This window comes from Heterodontus francisci, chromosome 27 (genome assembly GCF_036365525.1).
Source record: "Heterodontus francisci isolate sHetFra1 chromosome 27, sHetFra1.hap1, whole genome shotgun sequence".
NCBI classification, from domain to species: domain Eukaryota; kingdom Metazoa; phylum Chordata; class Chondrichthyes; order Heterodontiformes; family Heterodontidae; genus Heterodontus; species Heterodontus francisci.
Window position 1 is genome coordinate 7775685 of NC_090397.1, and position 23679 is coordinate 7799363.

A 23679-nucleotide genomic window follows, 5' to 3' on the forward strand; every position below is an offset into this window, starting at 1 on the left:
ATCCTCATCATTATCCGCACCTCCACCAACCTTTGTGTCGTCCGCAAACTTACTAATCAGACCAGCTACATTTTCCTCCAAATCATTTATATATACTACAAACAGCAAAGGTCCCAGCACTGATCCCTGCGGAACACCACTAGTCACATCCCTCCATTCAGAAAAACACACATCCACTGTTACCTTCTGTCTTCTGTGACTGAGCCAGTTCTGTTTCCATCTTGCCAGCTTCACGTCGGCAGACTGGAAGCCCCTAGCAACAGCACCGTTGCTCAGGAGAATTTTAGAAGTCACAGGCACCTGGGAAGATTACTACATACACAAGGTTAAAGCCCATTCAAAGACAGAGCCCAAGTAGGAAGGCAACCAAAAGGCAGACGAGCTGGCCAAACAGGGGGCCAGGGAAGGAGTATTCCGGGATCCGAACAGAGCAGGTCCAGTAGCAGCAATCCGGGACAAGGGAGGTACACAGGGGCTTTGGCCCTGGACTTAACACAAGTCCAAGCGCAGGATCCCGTACTTAAGGCTGTCCTTGTAAAAAGGGAGAACAGCGAACTGGTAGAAGGTCCGTTCGGGGCAGCGGACATCACGGTTAAGGAGGGGATGCTTTTCAAGGGGGATCGTTGGATAGTTCCAGCACAGCACCAGGAGAAATTCCTCCAGTTGACCCACGGGGACCCAGGAACAGGATACCCAGAACCGGAAACTACCTGGCAAAGGGTAGAGGAGTGGGTTGGTGGCCGTAGTGGCCAGTCAAAGGATTCTGTGCGAATTGTTTGATGTGTGGGGCTAACAACCCGAATCTCCAGCGCAGAAAAGCCCCCATAGGACACACCAGAAGGGTAGAGGGACCATGGCGGTCCCTGTAGGTCGATTTCATCGGATCACTACCCACCACAAAAGCAGGTAACAAGTACTGCTTTGTCCTGGTGGATGTATTCTCGAAGTGGGTGGAGGCTTCCCATGCTGAGCAGCCAAGGCACGAGCGACAGCTAGGATCCTAGTGAGGGAAGTGTTCTCTCGATGGGGACTGCTACAGGTCATGGAGTGCGACCAAGGAACCATTTCACAGGGCAGGTGATGCAGGCCACCTTAAAACTTTTGGGAATACAAGTGAAGTGGCAGGTAGCTCACAACCCCCAGTCATCAGGGATTGTGGAGCACATGAACCCGACACTGAAAAAAAGACTGAGGAAGGAGATAAGCCCATTCCCGCAGAGATGGGATGAGGTCTTGTCTCTTGTCTTAATGGGTGTCCTGGCTAGCCCCTCCAGAAGCACAGGGTACTGCCCACATGAGCTCATGGCCAGGAGGATTATGCGCACCCCAACCCACGTGTTGGCGCCGGTTCTTACAGAAGCTCAGGTCAGGAAGGTAAACCAGGACAGGTTTGTCCAGAATCTGTTTGACACTGTAAAACAGATTCACTGGCAGGCAGCCAGTAACCTGGGGAGCCAGCACCGGAAAAATCGGTTGTTGCTGGAGCCCCAGAAAACCCACGAGTGGAAGGTAGGACACCAGGTAATGCTCAGGAACTATGCCCGCGTAGGGGCACTTGAGCCACTATATATGGGGCCTTATAACATCGTAGATAAGACGAGCCCCATGGTCGGAACAGATCTGCCCAACAGGTGTGTCAATTGCCTTTTCGCGGCAATGACAGGATTCCGGGACTGGGATCGGAGTTTGGACTTCTGTGTGATCCCAGACCCTCCCAACACAGCAAATGCCACAGAACTTGTTGCACAGGAGAAGCCCCTGCCCACAGCCCCACAGGTACAGGGAACAGAGATTAGGTGTCCCGCACCACATCGTGACCAAGAAACGGATTAGTGTTCATCCCAACGGAAAGATCTTGTATCGTGATGTAGATTGTGAGGTACGGTCGGTCATTTTAAATCTAACCCATGTGCAGCTTCCCCGGTGCTGTCCAGTAGAAACGGAGAAACTTTACGAGACCTTGTTGAAAGAAATGTTCCGCCGGTTTTACGAGCTGAGTTACAGGGATGAGAGTCGGGAAGGGTTATATACATTTAATACGGACAGTCGCATTGGTTTGGGGAGACAGAGGAGAGGGGTGTTCAACTATGCTGCCACGCCGTTTAGCACAGGAACGTCTCTAATAAACAGTTTGGACGATGTACAACTGCAGATGCAGGTCAACACTTTAAGGGACCAGCTGCGAAAGATACTGGGGGAGGGTAACGAGCTAGAGGGGTCGGAGTTACGGCAGGACCAGGCTATGACCATACATTTAAAGGAGGTCATAGCCGAGCTGGAGGCGTATGCACAGATGATCAATAGTTTGATCAGGGAGGATCAGAATGCGTCAGCACATGCAGCTAGAACTGATGCGTGTATTTTGTACAGTGCGTGGCTGCTGAACGAAGGGCGTAGTAATTTGGAGGACCTGCAGCAAGGTCGCGTCCCTTCCTGGGTTAGCAACCGGCACCTCACCACGCTGAGCCCGTATGATAATCTGATGAGCCCATGTCAACTCCGACCGGGCTCAGAGGCATACCTGGTTCCAGTTGATTGTAGCCAGTTCAACCACACAGTAATGGGGATTGTACTCCGGATGCCGGTAATGGGCAGGTCACAGCGGCCAGCACCGGTATACCAGATAGAAAACAGTGGCGTCCTGAGGAACGGGGTACACGTGCAGCATCATGGGGCCCCACCGTTCGTAATAAAGTGGGAGCACGCCATGACCGACACTGACCTCAAGGGTTGCCAGAGCAGGGGTGCGCACGTTGTGTTGTGTCCCTAGCACCTGAACACGTTCGATCGGCCAGTGTGTGGGTTTGAATCGGAGAGTGAGGAGCCCATTAATTGCGCCACGGAGGTGATGGCCCAGAGCCACGTTCCACCCCAGGTAGCATATGCAGGCAATGGGACGTACTGCATCACAATGAACGTGGACCAGTACACAATGACACTTGGTGCCCTGTTGCCGACAAAACTTTCTGCTTCAAACCCCACACAGAGGTTCAGGTGGCGCAAGAACGCAACATCCCCATTTCAGATTTCACCGTGGTACACCTCACAGTGAACAACACGGTACAGGACCTGCAGCAATATGTAACACGGTTCGAGTATGAAATTCTTCTTCTGCCCGAACACCTGACAAAATTAATACAGAAAGTTGGACTCTCTCAAAAACATTTCTACACCCTCAAACAACAGAACAGGGAAGCAGGGGAAGAAATAAAAGGAATAGCTTCCTTTCCTGGTGGGACTTTGGTTTGAATGTCGAGATCCCTTCATGGATCCAAATAGTTTCACACATAATAGTAATAGTACAACTAACCATGGTGTTGTATCTGTTAAAAGTTATCCTATAAAAAGAGAAGGAAAGCACTCCAAAATCATTGGGAGGCCCTAATGAAAGAGTAACCAGGAGTTTTACTGTCTGTAAATATGTTGAATCGTTTGAATGGCATAAGAAGCGGGACCCCAAATGTAATTGATAAGTAATGTACGGTTTGGTTGAGACCCACAATGCGCCTCCCACAGCAGAAAATGACAAAATTCCTGATATTTCTGGTTTTGGTAATGAAATATCAAAGGGGGGAATGTAGCACCAGCTTTCTGGCCATTTTTATGAATCACGTTTTAAATCCAAAACCCCAATAAAGAACTGTACTGTTTGGCAAGCTTGTGGAAGGAGCTTAGGAAATAGGATCGACTGGCAGGAGTTTCGAGCCAAGCTAACCTGACTAAGGTGTATTCATATGTAAACGGACATTTCACACTGACGGGCTGGGTGGAAGGGAACCCAGGCCGGTTGACATTATCACCATCTTACATGATTACTGGGAACAATACTCTGAGAGGTAACTCAGTAAAGCACAGTCACGACTCAGTCCCAACCAAAACTGGTGGAAGGCCAGGAGATGGCCGGGCCATTGCCTTCCAGGAGATAAGCCAGTTAAGCAAGATCGGTTTGAGACTGAAACCCATTACCTGTTAATGGGGGCCGTTAACTCAGGCAACAACAGACATTCAGTAATCAGCACTAATTGTCTCTCCAGGTGCCAGGCCTGGGAGCAGGAAAAACAAATATCATTTTTCATAAAGATTCCAAAGGTTATGAGTCACTCCAGGCCACGGCAGGGGTGGGGGGGGCGGGGGGGGGCGCGTCCAGACAGATCACTTGAGTCAATACATCGATCAGTATTGGCGACAGAAAAGGTGATGGTTTTTGGATATATATGGAGCCGTTTGGCAATGGTGCTGCCTCTTCTCTCTTCTCCTTGGCATCAATCTACAGCGAGTCTCCCAAGTGGGGCTCGGCTCGATTCAACAGAACACTGCCAGAAGCTGAGAGCTGCTCTTCATCCGTCATCAATGGCCCTCAACTCAAAATGGAACTTGGATACTGCGTCGGAGGTAACCAGGAGCGAGGCGTACAGGAAGAAGCTGCAAGCAAGACAACGGGCAATCGGGGTGAGCATATTGCCTGCGCCTACACATCCACAAGATCACTTAGCTGTGTGACGGGATGATTGTAAATCCCAACCAAACCTTAGAGGGATTTAGTGCTGAGGTTCCTGTGTTAGTTTAATTCACGGGAGGGTTCTTTTATTAGGCTGTGGTAATTTATCACGGTAGGGTTTGTTGGACAAGCCAAGATTGTACTGTTTGTACTGTTTACGAGTGTTATTGTTAATCTTATTAAACACAATATGGTTGAGCCCAAAAAACGTGGGTCCGAATCTGATCTGTCCATATAATCCCTATCATCCAGAACTTGTAGTAAGAGGTGTGTTTTCAGTAAGCCCGAGAAAACCATTTACACAACCAGCATCACTGAAACAGTTTATCCATTACAACAGTGACTACATTTCCAAAAGTACTTAATTAGCTGTAAAGCACTTTGAGATGTTCCGAAGTCATTAAAGGTGCTTTATAAATGCAATTCCGATCATTCATCACAAAAAGAGCACGATGGAAAAAGAACAGTTGATACACATTCGGATAGAGAGAGAATCAAACACATACAAAGGGACAGAGAAAGGCAGAATCATCACTACACACAGAGATAAAATGAAAGAGTATTAGAAACATAGGACAGAGGGAAACATATAGGTATCAACTTTTGTTTGATAACACTTCTGTGAAGCGCCTTGCAACATTTTACTACATTAAAGGCACTACATAAGTGCAAGTTGTTTTGTTGTTGTTATAAAAAAAAAGGATATACATGGAGTATTGAGAGTATTTTCTGGTATTTACTATAAAGGTCAAACTTGTTGCAGCAACACATCGCTGGTGAAGCAGGGCCTACTGAGTATAAAATACAATTATTTTGCTCCCTGACTGACACAATCTGCTACGTTACTAGAACAGCCACCACAGTAAGAAATGCAGAAGATCAAATTTAATATTCTTGTTGCTTTACCTTAGCGTAAAGTGCTAAAGCCATCAAATGTCTACATATGGTGTAAATGTAAATTGTACCTAAAAACACATAAAAACATGTTAATGCATTTCAACCAATAATTGAAAAGATAAATTTAAAAACTCATATACTTTGTTTTTCTTAAAAGAAACTGATATTTAGAAAAGTCAGAAAAAACTATTGATCAAAACTTTTTTTGTCGTCCATAAAATAGAAATTACAATTTTAAGTGACTGTCAGGATACATTACCTTGATTTTCAGATTATCTGGTATTTACATGAATAACACAGGGGTAATTTTGTAAAATTGTGTTCCCAACACATTAAAAAGGATATGTTCTCTAAGTTCATAAATAGTGTTTTTAAACCATTGATTTGAAAACTACGGAGGCAGACAATTACAACTGCCAATAATTACAGAGCTAGGTTCACAATAAAGCAGCTGTGATGACCACTTTGAAACCAGAATGGTCTCGAAGGCAATGGCAGCAGTAGGACCAATAATGTCCAAAGGGGAGAAAGTGGCAGTGTTGGCATTCCAGCAAGCCTATAAAAATGGTAAACATTTAAAACTTTACATTTAAAAGCAAACTTTAATAGGAAAAGTATTCCTCTGTCAAAAATAGAGAGCTCAATGAAAGCTGAAAAACTTTAACAACTGCTCCACTATGACAACTGGTGGTCAAATTCAACAACAGCATGCAAACCTAAAGCAGTTTGTAAAGTATTCGAGTGGCACAGACTGCCACAATAATGGGAAAATCCCATTAAAAATGTGACAAAGCAGGTGTCACCAACATGTAACAGCGGTGTGGACACAACTAATATTGAAATGACCACAAGGAATGCTGTCTGATGACAGAACATGTCTGTTTTAAAATATATATTGGTTATTAAGGATCTATCATTTGGGAAATCATCCACAGAGTGATACAGGGATCTGGCTGGAGGAAGGTTACCAGTACTGCAAATTATTAACCAGTTTTCTCTGTTAACTGTGCCTCACCAAATTATATAATTGTATACATCATCATCTCACATCAATGTATGTCAATCATGGGAGCCATGGGAGCTAATCAGTCGTGGCTCCCAACAACACATGTAACACATGTACTTGCATCACTACCTGGTATCCCTTCAACTGCATTGGTGCAAAGTCCCAATAATTACACAATGAGCAATCAACTTGGCTGCATTTTTATCACAGAATCATAGAGCATAGCAAGAACCCATTCAGCCATCATATCTGTGCTAGTTCTTTTAAAGAGCCAACTACTCCCCTGATATTTTCCATATCCCTACAACGTCATCCTTTTCAAGTATTTATTCAATCCCCTTTTGAAATTATGATTGAATCAGGCTCCAGTTAGAGGCCTGCTTTAGGTCGGGAAAAAGAACCCGAGCCGAACCCGACCGAACCACAGCGGGCCCAGCCCAAGTCCCTCCGATTTTGTCCGAGCCCGACCCAACCCGAACCCGCCACTAGTCGGCCCGACCCGAGCCCGACCCAACCATCCCTTTACTTACGTACCTGACATCGAAACTGCAAGAAGCTGCAACGCATGTGTGAGACGTCATAGTGACATCGCTCGTTCACTGTGCAGACTCAGTCTCGTCCTGGACTCCCAGCGCAGGTAAGATTTTTTATTTTTAATACTTACCAGCAGAGCACTTACCATGTGTGTCCGGCCCGACTCGATCTGGACTCGGCCCGACCCGACCCGAACCCGAAAGCCGGCCCCGGAGGATGGGCCCGACCCGACCCGAGCCCGACACATGTCAGGTCACGTCGGGTTCGGGACGGGTAGCAGGCCTCTACCTCCAGCACCCTTTCAGGCAGTGCAGTCCAGATCATAATTCACTGCATTAAAAAAAAGTTTTATTTCCCACAAGGTTCTTTAATCAACTATTTTAAGTCTGCATCCTCTGGTTACCAACCCCCTTGCCAGTGGAAACAGTTTCTCTCTATCTACTCCATTAAAATCCCTCATAACTTTGAACACCTCAATTAAATCACCCTTAACCCTCTCTGCTCTAAGGAGAACAATCTTAGCTTCTCTAGTCTTGCCACATAACTGAAGTCCCACATGCCTGGTACCATTCTAGTAAATCTCATCTGCACCTTCTCCAAAGCTTTCACATCTTTTCTTAAGTACAGGTTATTAATCTACATTAAAAAGAGAAGTGGTCTTAATACTGTCCTCTGTGATTCACAATTCAATCAGAAAAACAGCAGTTCACCACTACTATCTGCTTTCTATCTCTTAGCCAATTTTGGATCTAGGCTGCCCTTTAATCCCATGGGCTTCAATTTTGCTAACAAGTCTATGACGTGGCACTTCATGAAACCCTTTTATCAAAGTCTATGTTCACAACATTAACTGCACTCCCTTCATCAACCCTCTCCATTATTTAATCACACAGAACAAGTTTGTCAGACATGATTTGCCTTTAACAATTCCATCTTAGCTGTAATTTATTAACCCAAATTCTTCAAAGTAACAATTAATTTTATCCCAGATTACCATCTCCAGAAGTTTCCCTGCCACCTACTATGGGCTGATTGGCCTGTAGTTGTAGGATTCATCCCTCTGCTCATTTTTGAACAGACTAATGGCATTTGCAACGTTCCAATCCTCATTCCCATAACTAAGGAGGATTGAAAGATTGCAGGCAAAGTGCTGCGACTTCCACCCTTACATCCTTCAGCAACCAAGGATTCATTCCATTCAAACCTTTCTAATTTGAGCACTACCAGCCTTTTAAGTACCTCCATTTTAACTACTTTTATCCTATCCAATTTATGTACCCACTCCTCTTTTACAGGTCATGGCAGAATCCTCTTCTTTAATGAAGACAGATGCAAAGTACTCATTCAGTACCTCCACCATGCCCTGTCTCCACAAGAAGATTCCTGTTTCTGCCCTTAATCAGCTCCACCCTCTCTTTGACTACTCTTTCACTCTTTGTATGTTTATAAAATACTTTAGGGTCCCTTTTTTATGCTACCCACAAATCAAGATGAGCACAATACAATACCATTGAAAATAAGCCAGCAAAGCTCTTCTTTTGGCAGGGCCACTTGCATAATAAGTCGAAGGAACTTCAGAATGCTTGTGCACTTTCTCTGTGACTCCAGTTTCAGTAGTTTCGGATCAGCTTTTTTCACCAAATGATAACTGCAAATGCTGTCCATTTGCAACACATGAAGCTACAGAGCAGCAAATAGAATAATAAAGAATAATTAATTTCTGAGATGGGTACATAATAATGAAATAATTCACTTAAAGAATACTGTTTAGTCAACTTTCACTCTCCTGTTCTTGAATATAGTGAAAAATACTTGTCTTATAATGCTGCATTATAAAATGTGTGTATTTAAAAAGCTCATGTGGAAATATATGCCCAGTTTCAATATGAATGAGTCGCCATAAGAGCTTATTCAGATGTTATCTGTAATCAGCTGATTTATTTATTTAATGCTGCTTAACCAGTAATCATCCAAATTATTTAATGTTGCTATTCTATGGCTCTTCAGGAGAGGGAGAGGGAAAAATTGGATAAGGCCCGAAAACAGCCACAGAGACTGCGATGCACAATTAACCCATGCCCATTTGTTGTGCCAAAGGCAGCATGCAAACATCATGCTGTCTGATCATTTACATGATTGCAGCATGCAGTCAGCATTAAGCATGGAAACATAGGAACATGAGTAGGCCATTTAACCCCTTGAGCCTGTTCCACCAATGAGATCACGGCTGGCCTGCGACCTAATTCCATATACCCACCTTTGCCCCACATCTCATAACCTTTGGCTAACAAAAATCTATCAATCGCAGTTTTAAAATTAACAATTAATTTAGCATCAATTGCCATTTGCAGAAAAAAGTTCAAAACTTCTACCATCCTTTTTGTGTAGAAGCGGTTCCTAATTTCACTCCAGAAAAGTCTGATTCTAATTTTTAGATTTCGTCTACACTTCCTGCTTTCCCTCTATCTACATTATCTGTTCCCTTTAATATCTTGAAAACTTTGATCAAATCACCCCTTAGCCTTCTAAATTCCAGGATTACAACCCTAGTTTGTATAATCTCTGCTTGTAATTTAACCCTTGGAGTCCAGGTATCATTCTGGTAAATCTACAATGTACTCCCTCTAAGGCCAATTATCCTTCCGAAGGTGTGGTGCCCAGAACTGCCCACAGTGCTCCCCTCTCGTATTCTAATCCTCTAGATATAAAGGCCAGCATTCCATTACCCTTTCTGATTATTTTCTGTACCTATTCATGACAATTTTATTCACCCGGTGGGTAGTGGCAGTCTGGAACTCACTGCCTGAAAGGGTGATACAAGCAGAAACCCTCACTGCATTTAAAAAGTACTTAGATATGCATCTGAAGTGCCGTAACCTATAAGGCTACGGATCTACAGCTGGAAAGTGGGATTAGGCTACATGGCTCTTTTTAGGCTGGCATAGACATGATAGGCCAAATGGCCTTCTTCTGTACTGTAAATGTCCATGATTCTATTCTATGATCATTGTTTGCCAATACTGTTCTTCATTTTATTTTCCCAAGTTGTATTCTCAGCCCCTCAAAATTGGCTTTTCTAAAATCTTTTACCCTGGTCTTTGTCATGCTTATGTCCTTCCCAATTATTATCTTAAAGCATATATTACGGCCATTATTGCCTAGACGTTACCCTACTTTTAATTCTCTTATCTGCTCTGGTTCATTCCCTGTTACTGGATCAAGAAACAAATTCTCCCTTGTTGGCCTTCTTAAATACTGGGATAGAAAAGAGATCTGTACATTTTGCATTGGAATGTCAAATTTCACTTCACAGAATCACAGAATTGTTACAGTGCAGAAGGAAGCCATTTGGCCCATTGTGTCTGCAGCCTTTCTCCGAAACAGCAATTCCCTCAGTTCCATTCCCCTGCCTTCTCCCCGTAACCCTGCACATTCTTCCTTTTCATATAACAGTCAAATTCCCTTTCAATGCTTCAATTGAACCTGCCTCCACCACAGTCTTAGGCAGCGCATTCCACACCCTAACCACTCTTGGCGTGAAAAAGTTTTTCCTCATGTCACTTTTTTTTTAGATTAGAGATACAGCACTGAAACAGGCCCTTCGGCCCACCGAGTCTGTGCCGAACATCAACCACCCATTTATACTAATCCTACACTAATCCCATATTCCTACCAAACATCCCCACCGTCCCTATATTTCCCTACCACCTACCTATACTAGTGACAATTTATAATGGCCAATTTACCTATCAACCTGCAAGTCTTTTGGCTTGTGGGAGGAAACCGGAGCACCCGGAGAAAACCCACGCAGACACAGGGAGAACTTGCAAACTCCACACAGGCAGTACCCGGAATCGAACCCGGGTCCCTGGAGCTGTGAGGCTGCGGTGCTAACCACTGCGCCACTGTGCCGCCCACACTTTTGCTTCTCTTACCAAATATTTTTAATCTGTGCCCTCTCGTTCTCGATCCTTTCATGAGTGGGAACAGTTTCTCTGCTCTGTCCAGACTCCTCATGATTTTGAATACCTCTATCAAATCACCTCTCAGCCTTCTCTTCTCCAAGGAAAACAGTCCTAACTTCTCCAATCTATCTTCATAACTGAAGTTCTTCATCCCTGGAACCATTCTCGTGAATCTTTTCTGTATACCCTCCAATGCCCTCACGTCTTTCCTAAAGTGTGGCACCCAAAACTAGACGCAATACTCCAGCTGAGGGCAAACTAGAGTCTTATACAAGTTCAACATAACCTTCTTGCTCTTGTATTCTATGCCCCTATTAATAAAGCCCAGGATACTGTATGCTTCATTAACCGAGCTCTCAATCTGTATGCTTCAGAGGTTTGAGTTAAACAACAAATTTTTAATACATTTCCAATAGGAAGCATTTTTACACAATTTCAATTCAAGTAAAATAAGGACAAGGTTTTAAAAGAGCTGCCAGAGAAAAAGTGATTCTCTCTGTGACTACATTCTCACAGCAACTCCCATATCTGAATTCCCCGTGTGACACAGAATATCACTGTTCTTTTTTACACATGATGATGGCACTGTTTAATTACAAGGATTCAGATTCATCACAGTAGGGAATACAGTTATGTTGCACGGTTCAGTCCTTGCTTGGTGAGTGGGAGGACTCCAGCGCAGGAGTACTTGGTTGCATGGATTGAAATTTGCTTTACATTCTAGTCCAAAGCTGGACGTGAGATTCCCTCCCTACACTGCCTACAGTGCGGCTAATATGCCAACTCTGAATTCACAATCAACTACAGACACAATTTACTATTTTAAAATAACAGATTTTTAAAATATATATTTTGTAAATTTCAACTCCCATCCCCATAAACTTGAATCTTCCTATGTAAACAATGCTACAATGATCTTTAAAAATAAAATGTAGTGTGATGGCCACAGACTTGTACACTAATGAAAGAATCCTGGTAGGGAATTTGGCTGAGAGGTACTGTAAAGGAAAGAACAGGGAACATTGGAAAGGCATCAGCAAACAACAATGTAGGCTAATCTGTTCCACTCTCATCCCTAATTGCCCTTGAACTGAGGGGCTTTCAAGGCACTTCAGAGGGCAGTTAAGAGTCAACCACCGAGCTGTCAGTTTGGAATCACCAGGTAAGATCAACAGATTTCTTTCCCCAAAGGACATTATCAAGCCTGATGGGTTTTTACGACAACCGTTGATAGTGCCATGAAATTATTCCAATCCCAGACTTTTTTTTTAATTAATTAATTGACTTTAAATTCCACCAGCTGCCATGGTGGGATTCAAACCCATATCCCCAGGCATTAGCCTGGTCCTCAAGATTACTAATCCACTGACATCAACACTATGCCACCGTCTCTGAAGACATCAGCCACTCATGGTTACACAAAGTTTAACCCACTCTTTTTAATGGGTTTTTGTAGGAAAACTAGGCCATTTTGATACTGACTGTTTTAATTTAGTATATATTAATATTAATTACATATGGTTCATAAATAACTGCATTTGGAACAAGTACTTAGTATTTCACTTAAGTTTAGAAAAACAGCGAGAGAATTGCAATGCTACTGTACTTTCTTTGATTATATTTAGTAAATTTTCAAAGTGATGCAGGAACATTGTGGTAAAAAAGCAAGGCATCCCACTCGTCCCAGCTTCAGCTGAAAGAAAAATGAGTTTAGGATCTAAAAAACTATCAGTTTAGAACAGTGATCCGATACTAAAAAAAAACTACAGCAAAGGTAGAGACAATAAAATATGTAAAGAAATGACAAATCTCAGAGATTCAATAATAACAGAAGTGTATAACGAATATCGTTCAGCATTTCTCATTATAAAAACAGGCAGATTTCTGCACATACCGTTAAGCAAGCATTCTCCGTTTCAAATCCACCTGAGAAGAAGATGGTCTTAAATTTATTTATATCTGTGATGTCATCAATCTCGAAAGAACCGAACTGTTGTACGTATCGTCCATAGCACTGCCACAAGGCCAATTTATACAGCTGAGAGTGAATGCCAATATTCATTAGAATACCACACTACAAAAACATTTGATTATAATAATTATAAAAAATGATAAGGAACAGCTAGTGTGAGAAAAATTAACTACAGTGCTGATCACTCTATGGCTGGGATTTTACAGCAGTAATGAAGTCCCAGCATCGGGACCTAAAGCAGGTGGCATGGCCGCGCAGGCTGGGAAACAGAAATGGGAGCACGATATTCTCGGGACACTTCCGATTAACGACCAGTTAGGAGATGCGGACCGGAGCAAATATTGGCAATGCTGGCGCCTTGCGGAGTCTCACTTAGGTTCGGAATCATAGTCTGGACTGACTGAACACCAAATAATGTGTTAAAACAGCAATTTTTATTCAGCAATTGTCGAACAATTATTAATGATATATATAGGAAGGAAAGATAACTTTATTAAAAAGGAAGGAAAAGAGTATAGAAAGACAACAATCTTATAGTACAACTACTACAACCCCAAATTTGTCTGTTCAAAACAGCTCCCTAAAATGGTACCTTTCCCCCTTGGTATATACATCACCAAGTCTCCGGAAAACCTTGCACGGGGGTGGACTCACTCCTCCATGGTCTTCAGTGGTTGACTAGACCACTCCAGCTGCAGCCCTGAACATTGGATGCTGTGCCCCTTTGAGTCCAATTTCTGGCTCCATTCCAGCTGTCTGAGGTCTCCATCAGACTTTCTCAAAACAAGAGTCTGACAACCATGAGTCCATATCGAATTCTTCTCACAGGTACTATGAGGCTGTTCAGGCAGTTTACACATCCTTTGATGGTGTCTCGCATCTGCCACCAATTAGGTTAGACTGTCCATCAATTAAACTCCATCTCCTAACTCCACACCATAGTGAACCACCCCATGTGCAAGGCTGTCCATTGTCCTGGCTTGTAGTTCAAGGGCATCGAATACCATAAGAATTGACTCCTGTTTAAACAATAGCAAACAACTTATATTTTTAAGAAGAGAAAAACAGTTGTTTAAACAAAGTGACAGCTGCGAACATGGCCTGCTTTGACCAGCATGAAAAAAAAATGAAGTAGTTCTTTGGAAAAACAGGTTCACAGTTAATAATATTACTGCTGACTACCATTGATCAAATAATTGATTAATATCTGGGAGATTGTCTGCAATGTATGACTATGTCAGGCTGTTGCTTGAATGCACTGTGGGACAGCTCACCCAATTTTGGCACAAGCCCCCAGATGTTAGTAAGGAGGACTTTGCAGTGTCGACAGGGCTGGGTTTGTTGTTGTCGTTTCCGGTGCCTAGGTTGGTGCCAGGTGGTCCGTCCGGTTTCACTCCTTTTCTTAGACTGTAGCGTTTTTATACAACTGAGTGACTTGCTAGGCCATCTCAGAGGGCATTTAAGAGTCAACCACATTGCTGTGGGTCTGGAGTCACCTGTAGGCCAGACCAGGTAAGGACAGCAAATTTCCTTCCCGAAAGGGAATTAGTGAATCAGATGGGTTTTTAGAACATTCAACAATGTTTTCATGATCACCACCAGACTAGATTTTAATTCCAGATTTTTTTAATTAATTGAATTCAAATTCCACCACCTGCTGTGGTGGGCTTCGAACCCATGTCCCCAAAGCATTAGCTTGGGTCTCTGGGTTACTAGTCTAGTGACATTACCAGTACAACACCGCCTCCCAGATAAACAGGGTATTTTCAAGTTGGCAGGCTGTAACTACTGGTGTGCCGCAAGGATCAATCCATATTAATGACTTAGAGGAAGAGACCGAGAGTAATCTATCCAAGTTTGCTGATGATGAAACACCATAGCATACAAGGCTATGGGCCAAGTGCTGGAAAATGGGATTAGGATAGGTGCTTGATGGGCACGATGGGCCAAAGGGCCTGTTTCTGTGCTGTATTACTCTATGAGTCTAATTACTTGAGTTAATCAGAGCACAATCACACTTAGATTTAAATCAATACCTCAAAGTAACCTTTAAAAATTCAAAAATGCAATATAGTTTTTTTTAAATCAAGAACAAAGCAGAAGTAAAATGCAAAAATATAAAGTGCAAAATAAAGTGCAAAAAGTAGTGGTGCAAGCCCCAGGCCTACAGCCATCTTCAAAAGGCAGCAGCCCCAAAGGGAACAGTAAGGGAGTCCCGGCAATGACAGAAATTGTGACATGGCAGAAAGCAGAGCAAGGATGGCGCCCAGGTGCTCTGAAGCCTCCCTGGAGGTGCTCCTCCAGGTTGCACAGACTTGGAGGGAAGTCATGTTTCCTCGGAATGGGAGGAGGAGACTGGCTTGTCAGACCAAACAGGCATGGATGGAGATAGCAGAGCAGGTGAACAGCTGTGGGTTGGACCCACACACATGGCTGTAGTGTAGAAAGAGAATGACCTTATGAGCTCTGGCAAGGTGAGTGCAATGTATAATATAAAGCTTGCAGCCTTAAATGTGACTAAATATGAAATTGAAGAAGTGGGGCACCCATCCACTCAGCAGCAATGCCCAGGCATCAGCATTGGCTGTCAGATGCTGTGGAGGATATCAGTCAGTCAGAGTTGACTCCTCCACTGCAGGCCGTATGCAGGAGGCATTCCTGTGGCACCATGATGAACAGTTAGGCTGTCACCAACATAGGCATAGTGTGTGTCTTTGATGGGTGAGTAACAATGGAAATCTATGTGCTTGCAAGAGAAGAGAGCTCACAATACGAGAGAAAGGTCAAGAACCTGAGGCGGTGTGCCATACATGGCGATCCTCACACAAATGTTAGAAGAGGCATTGGAGCCTGGAGACATAAAGGCAGGGAAGGCAATCACTGATGGTGAGACGGGAGTGGAGCCCCAAGAGAGTGAGTGGTCTAATGGATGGGTGCAATAAACTCTGTGATGAGCACAAAGCATAGTGTTAATGTGTCCACCATTGGTCACATGGAGCTCCAGATGATGAGTAGTCAGAAGGACGTGTTGGAATGCGCATTGCCCTCCCATCACTCCCTCTCTCGGAGGCCATGGACAAGAGCAGCCTGCTGCCAAGTCTGTGGGACAGCCTTCCACCTCTAAGGAGGAGACCTCAGTAGATGCACCATCACACCATTCCCCCACACCCTCCACCAACGCAGATACTCTCACATCAGTGAGTATCACGCGCGAATAGCAACAGGTCACAATCTGGTGAGCACAGCACAGATCTGCCCAAGCAGCTGATAAAGGCAGCGACAGTTGAGGTTATTCACGCTCAGAGGACTGTGGAAGGGAACACCGATGCCTCTGGAGTCATCAACAAGGTGGAAGATGTTGGAGCTCCAGTTTGGGGTGCTTGAACACTGGCAGAGCTTCCAGAGGCATGTGCACCCATGCGTGAATGATGGAGGCCATGAGTGCAGCCATGTCTTTGGCATTGCGCGTATGGCATCCTCCATTGAGAGAGTGGCAATCCTCTTGGAGAGCCACATCCAGAAAACCACTCAGTGGATGCCAGAGACGTGCACGGACCTACATGCCACGGTGGATCTTCAGCCACTCAAGAGTGATACCAACGCCTCAAGTAGCCGTGATGACAGAGGCGGCTCCTGCACCTGTGCAGGAAGCCTCCAATATGCCTAGCTCTCAAGGCCTCAGGCAACCAGCAGACGACTGTCATGGCCATCGAAAGCCATGCAGCAGAAAGATAAGCAGCCTGCCTTCACCTCAGCTGACAGAGCAGGGGGTGCACCATGTAGGAACACCTGCAAATGCATGAGAAAGTCCACCTAGCTGCACTTGGGTTTCACTAGTTTAGATTATATATTGATGTCCCCTTGCTGTTTATTAGTCTGTAACGAATTCTGATATGCTGCACCACAAAAAAACCTTTAATTATTTATACACTTCTGGGCCATTAACAAATCGATATCTCTTTCAAAGGGTGTGATGGGAAGGACCACATCAAATGAGGTCAATGCATTTCCCATGCTGTTGCCTCATGTGATGACGGGTCCAGGGTTATGGTAAAGGCGTTCAGGAAAGAGCAACAGGCCTATAGAGGGCGGAAGATTTATTGAATTGAATGGGTGTGTAAGGAAATCTCACGAGAAAATTGTCTGTATCAGTGAGTCGCGAGCCTCTCTTGTATATATCTCATTGCACCTTGCCTGCTGTCCCTCAGGGTCTTCATCATATTGTACTCCTCAGAGGCGGCTTTGCGCTCCAGGATGTTCTCATTGTTCAACGTTTCTCCCCTCTGTAGCGCCAGGTTGTGCAGAGCACAGCACACCATAACGATACGCCAGACTTTTGTCGGGGCATATTGAAGGGCTGCACCAGATCTATCAATGCAACTGAACCTCATCCTCAGAAGCCCTATGGCCTCCTCAATGGTCAAGTTTTCCTGTGGCAGCTGTTGTATCTCTCCTCTGCATCTGGGCTTGGGTTCCGCACGGGCCTAAGTTGTCATCACTTCAGTGGGTAGCCCAGTCACCAGTATCCATCCTGGAAAGCTCGCGGGGGAACCTGGAAAAGTCAGGCGCCTGGGACTGTCTTAGTATGTATGACAGCTTCCCAGGAAACCTGCACAGACCTGAAAGATCTGTTTACGGTCGTCGCAGGCCAGTTGTACATTAAGCAAGTGGAAGCCCTTCCTGTTGATGAAAGTTGCTGCCTAGTCTGTGGGAGTTTTGATGGCTACACGCGTGCAGTCGATGACACCCTGCATGTGGGGGAATCCAGCGATGGCCCCGAATCCAATAGCCCTCTCAGCCTGACTGTTCGGATCAGTGGGACACCACATGTATTGTCTGGCCCTCTTGAACATGGCACTGGTGACCATCTTGATGCAACGATGAGCCACAGACTGGGAGAACCCGCAGATATCTCCAGAAGATCCCTGGAATGATCCTGAGGTGTAGAAATTCAGTGCTCGGTGACCTTCAATGCTACAGGCAATGGGTACCACCACTTCCCATTGGGCTCAGCTCCTCCTCCATCATGGCGCACAAGCTCAGTGACCACCTCCCTGAAGAGGCGCAGTCTTCCGTAACACAGCTGCTATGACATTTTCAGGAAGCAGAGCCTCGGATGGTAGATGTTCTCTGGTGGGTACTGTCTTCTGCGTGCAAAAGACTGGTTGTATGCCTCTCTGCGCGCTCCTTGTCCATTCCCCCTTCCAGCCTCATGATTCTGGTGCCTCTCTGGGTGCTGCAGTCCCGATGGCTGCAGCTCTCTCACTCCCTGATGCTCCTCCTCACTAGAGGTCTCAAGGCTTGAGTGAATTAGGCTCATAGCAAATTGCTGCACTCACTTCTCCACTTCTCCCACCCACCTTACTCTATACATACAAGTGCCAAGTCAGAAAGGACACTCAACCAAAATGCCTCCACTGTGCTAGCAAGTTTGGCTTGCCTCCAGATTGCTACTGCCACTGTATACTCAGTTTCACACTCCCTATTGAGCTACGTCCCCTTTTACAATGGCTGCCGACTGCAGTTAGAACTGTCCTTCTGCTGAGCTTCCGCCTCCTTTCAGTTAGCAAGGCTCTGAAGCTCCACTGTTCTTGTGCGCCCCTCATAAAATAAAAAATGTTTGTAATATTGCCATTAATTGCCCGCTCAACAAGCTTAATTATCTCCCCAAAGCCTTCAATCACAGCTGCCTCTAGGAATATTCCCTTAGCGGTGTAAACTTGTTGGGCTTCCCTCCTGACGCCATTCACTCCCATTTTCACTGCCTCCCAGCCCATCTCCACTGCGCTGACAAAATCCCAGCCTATGTTTCAGCAAAATTTCTAATTTACTGAGCTATGACTTTACCATTACTGACTATTACCATTGAATTTATTGCCAATTGGAAAAATATTGAGAACAATCTACACATTGTATTGATTCTCCAGCACGTTGCACTAACTGTTTTGGATTGTGGTCCCATTCTTTAATATGCACTCTTTCAGATTTTGCCTGCACCACAATTGTGAGGTGTAAAGTCATACAACGGAAGCCACCAGAGAAAGGAGGAAAATTAAACAGGCCAGACATGTCAGGCTACTCTGGTGTGCCTATTAATTGCAAGAAAATAAGAGACTATTAACAGAATAATAATTCCAAAGGCTTAGAAGCAGATCATGGACCTATCCTTTCTACTTTCCGACTGCACTGTAGTCAAATTTGCTGATGATACGAAGATGGGTAGGAAAGCAAGTTGTGAGGAGGATACAAAGAGTATGCAAAGAGATATAGGTAGGTTAAGTCAGTGGGCAAAAATCTGGCAGATGGAAAGTGTGCGAAAATGTGAGGTTGTCCACTTTGGCAGGAAGAATAGAAAGCAGAATATTACTTAAATGGACAGAGACTGCAGAATGCTGCGGTACAGAGGGACCTAGGTGTCCTTGTTCATGAATCACAAAACGTTAGCATGCAGGTACAGCAAGTAATTAGGAAGGCAAATAAAATGTTGCAAGGGGGATGGAGTATAAAAGTAGGGACGTCTTGCTACAGCTGGACAGGACATTGGTGTGACCGCACCGAGAGTACTGTGTACAGTTTTGGTGATTTTATTTAAGGAAGGGCATACTTTCATTAGAAGCAGTTTATACGAACATACAAATTAGGAGCAGGAGTCGGCCACTCAGCCCCTCGAGCCTGCTCCGCCATTCAACAAGATCATGGCTGATCTGATTGTAACCTTGACTCCACATTCCTGCCTACCCCAATAACCTTTCACCCCCTTGCTTATCAAGAATCTATCTACCTCTGCCTTAAAATTATTCAAAGCCTTTTGAGGAAGATGGTTCCAAAGACTCACGACCCTCCGAGAGAAAACATTTCTCCTTATCTCTGTCTTAAATGGGCGACCCCTTATTTTTAAACAGTGACCCCGAGTTCTAGATTCTCCCACAAGAGGAAACATCCTTTCCACATCCACCCTGTCAAGACCCCTCAGAATCTTATATGTTGAAATCAAGTCACCTCTTACTCTTCTAAATTCCAGCGGATACAAGCGAGCCTGTCCAATCTTTCCTCATAAGACAACCCACCCGTTCCAGGTATTAGTAAAACTTCTCTGAACTGCCTCCAACTCATTTACATCCTTCCTTAAATAAGGAGGCCAATACTGTACACAGTACGCCAGATGTGGTCTCACCAATGCCCTATATTACTGAAGCATAACCTCCCTACTTTTGTATTCAATTCCCCTTGCGATAAACGATAACATTCTATTAGCTTTCCTAATGACTTGCTGTACCTGCAGACTAACCTATTGCAATTCATGCACTAGGACACCCAGATCCCTCTGCATCTCAGAGCTCTGCAATCTCTCACCATGTTGCTAATATGCTTCTTTTTTATTCTTCCTACCAAAATGGACAATTTCATATTCTCCCACATTATACTCCATTTGCCAGATCTTTGCCCACTCAATTAACCTATCTATATCCCTTTGTAGCCCCCTTATGTCCTCTTCACAACTTACTTTCCTATCTATCTTTGTGTCATCAGCAAATTTAGCAAACATACCTTTGGTCCCTTCATCCAAGTTATTTATATAAATTGTAAAAAGTTGAGGCCCCGGCACCACACCACCCATTACATCTTGCCAGGCAAAAAATGATCCATTTTTGCCTACTCTCTCTTTCCTGTTAGCCAGCCAACCTTCTATCCATGCCAATATGTTACCCCCTACACCATGAGCTTTTATTTTCTGCAATAACCTTTGATGTGGCACCTTATCAAATGCCTTCTGGAAATCTAAGTACAGTACATTCACCGGTCCCCCTTTATCCACAGCACATGTTACTTCTTTAAAGAACGCCAATAAGCTGGTTAAACGTGATTCCCTTTCACAAAACCATGTTGACTCTGCCTGATTACCTTGAATTTTTCTAAGAGCCCTGCTATAATATCTTTATTAATATATTCTAACATTTTCCCTAAGACAGATGTTAAGCTAACTGGCCTGTAGTTTCCTGCTTTCCGTCTCCCTCCCTTTTTGAATAAAGGTATTACATTGACTCTTTTCCAATCTAATGGATCCTTCCCTGAATTTAGGGAATATTGGAAAATTAAAACCAACGCATCAACTATCTCACTAGCCACTTCTTTTAAGACCCTAGGATGAAGACCATCAGGACCCGGGGACTTGTCAGCCCGCAGCGCCAACAATTTGCTCAGTACCACTTCCCTGTTGATCGTTATTTTCTTGAGTTCCTCCCTCCCTTCCATTTCCTGATTTACAGCTATTTCTGGGATGTTACTTGTGTATGGTGAAGACCGATGCAAAATACATGTTCAATTCATCTACCATCGCCTTATTTTCCCTGATTAATTAATTCCCCAGACTCACTTTCTATAGGACCAATGCTCACTTTGTTAACTTTTTTCTTTTTTAAATATCTATAGAAACTCTTACTATTTGTTTTTATATTTCTAGCTAGCTTTCTCTCATACTCTAATTTTTTGCTCCAATTTTAATCTTTTAGTCATTCTTTGCTGCTTTTTATATTCTATCCAATCTTCTGACCTGCCACCCATCTTTGCACAATTATATGCTTTTTCTTTAAATTTGATACTATCTTTAACTTTTTTAGTTAACCACAGTTGGTGGGTCCTTCCCTCGGAATTTATTTTCTCGTTGGAATGTATCTATTCTGTGTATTCTGAAATATCCCCTTAAATGTCTACCACTGCATCTCTTTTGACCTATCCCTTAACCTACTTTTCCAGTTCACCTTTGCTAGCTCTGCTTTCATGCCCTCATAATTGCCTTTATTTGAGTTTAAAATACTGGTCTTTGACCCACTCTTCTCTCCCTCAAACTGAATGTAAAATTCAATCATATTATGATCACTGCTGCCTAGGGGCGCCTTCACTATGAGGTCATGAATTAATCCTATCTCGTTGCACAATACCAAGTCCTGCTCTCTGGCTGTTCTAAGAAACTATCCCGGAAACATTCCATGAACTCCTCATCTTGGTTACTTTTGCCCATCTGATCTTTCCAGTCTATGTGTAGGTTAAAATCCCCCATGATTATTGCCATACCTTTTTGGCTAGCTCCCATTATTTCTTCCTTTATACCCCGTCCTACCGTGACTGTTAGGGGGCCTGTACACCACTCCCACAAGTGATTCTTGCCTTTATCATTTCTTATCTCGACTCAAACTGCTTCTACATCCTGGTTTCCTGAACTTAGGTCATCCCTCTTTATTGCACTAATACCATCATTAATTAACAGAGCCACCTCTCCGCCTTTTCCTAGCTTCCTGTCCTTCCTAAATATCATGTACCCTTCAATATTCAGATCCCAATGTATGTCATCTGTCATAGCTATCAGATCATACTTATTTATTTCTATTTGCGCTTTCAGTTCATCTGTATTGTTTCAAATGCTACGTGCATTCAGATACGGAGCCTTTAATTTTGTCCTTTTATTATTTTGTAAGCTCTAGCCTTGTCTGCTGATTTACTCTTAGATTTGTGCTCATTGTCCCTTCCTGTCATGGTCTGTTTATCTTTGCCCATATTAGTAACTTTTCCTCTTGCATTGTTTCTGCTCTTTGATTTACCACATTTTCCCAAATTTGATCCATTGCCCCCGCTATTTAGTTTAAACCCCTCTCTACTTCCCTGGTTATACAGCGCGCTAGAACACTGGTCCCAGCATGGTTCAGGTGTAGACGGTCCCAACGGTACAGCCCCCACTTTCCCCAGTACTGATGCCAGTGCCCCATGAACCGGAATCCACTTCTACCACACCAGTCTTTGAGCCACGCATTTATTTCTCTAATCTTATTTATCCTACTCCAATATGCACATGGCTCAGGTAATAATCCAGAGATTACCACCTTTGAGGTTCTGCTTTTTAATTTGGTGCCAAGCTCCTCATACTGACTATGCAGAATCTCTTTTCTTGTCCTGTCTATGTTGTTGGTACCTACATGGAACACGACAACTGGATCCTACCCCTCCCAGACAAGATTCACGAGGCTAATTCCTGGGAAGTGGTGTTTGTCTTACGAGGAAAGGTTGAGCAGATTGGCCCTATACTCATTGGAGGTTAGAAGATCAAGAGGTGATTTTATTGAAACATATAAAATTCTGAGGGGGCTTGACTGGGTTGCTGAGAGGATGTTTTCCCTCGTGGGGGAGTCTAGAACCAGGGGCACAGTTTCAAATTAAGCAGTCTCCCATTTAAGACAGATATGAGGAGGAATTTCTTCTCTCAGAGGGTCATTAGTGTTTGGAATTCTCTTCCCCAGCAACCAGTGGAGGCTGAGTCATTGAATATGTTCAAGGCTGAGTTAGACAGATTTTTCATTGACTTGGGAGTCAAAGATTATGGGGGTGCAGGCAGGAAAGTGGAATGAAGGCCACCATCAGATCTGCCATGAGGCGCCAAAGGGCCTACTCCTGCTCCTATTTCTTATGTTCTTATGTCCTTACCCTGAACTATACACGACCAGGGAAGTGAAAGTAAAAATATTATCAACCGTTGTAAATTTTGTAAGTGTCAAGCTGAATTATGAGGAAGCAAGAACTGCAAGAATCCCACACAGATCTTAAAAGCAAGATCAAAGAAAGCTGGTGTTCTTTTTGGAAAATATTAATGACGAACAGGAGAAGCTACATTCTCCCTGCGGTCAGATTAGTCAAATACTGCAGAATTTATATACTTTTAGTATTTACATACTTTTATTAATACTGGAAATCATTGCAATACGGTTTCCTAGTTCCTGTTTCACTATTTCCAGCATTGCAACTGTAACTACAGTTCAAA

The 23679-nt window shown here is 43.8% G+C and overlaps 1 protein-coding gene across 4 annotated transcripts in view; it reads right to left on the reverse strand.

The window, feature by feature from the left end:
* LOC137384622 (cilia- and flagella-associated protein 54-like) overlaps positions 1–23679 on the reverse strand; it is a 712374-nt gene that overhangs the window by 667463 nt on the left and 21232 nt on the right. For 3 of the 4 annotated variants that reach the window (XM_068058759.1, XM_068058758.1, XM_068058757.1), the window contains exons 3-5: positions 12795–12938; positions 8444–8615; positions 5405–5463 (exon numbers count right to left, since the gene is read on the reverse strand). In XM_068058759.1, coding sequence (XP_067914860.1) covers positions 5405–5463; positions 8444–8615; positions 12795–12938 — 375 coding nt within the window. Of the gene's footprint in view, positions 1–2521; positions 2610–5404; positions 5464–8443; positions 8616–12794; positions 12939–23679 lie in introns of those variants that run through there. The other variant, XM_068058761.1, reaches the window with a different exon arrangement.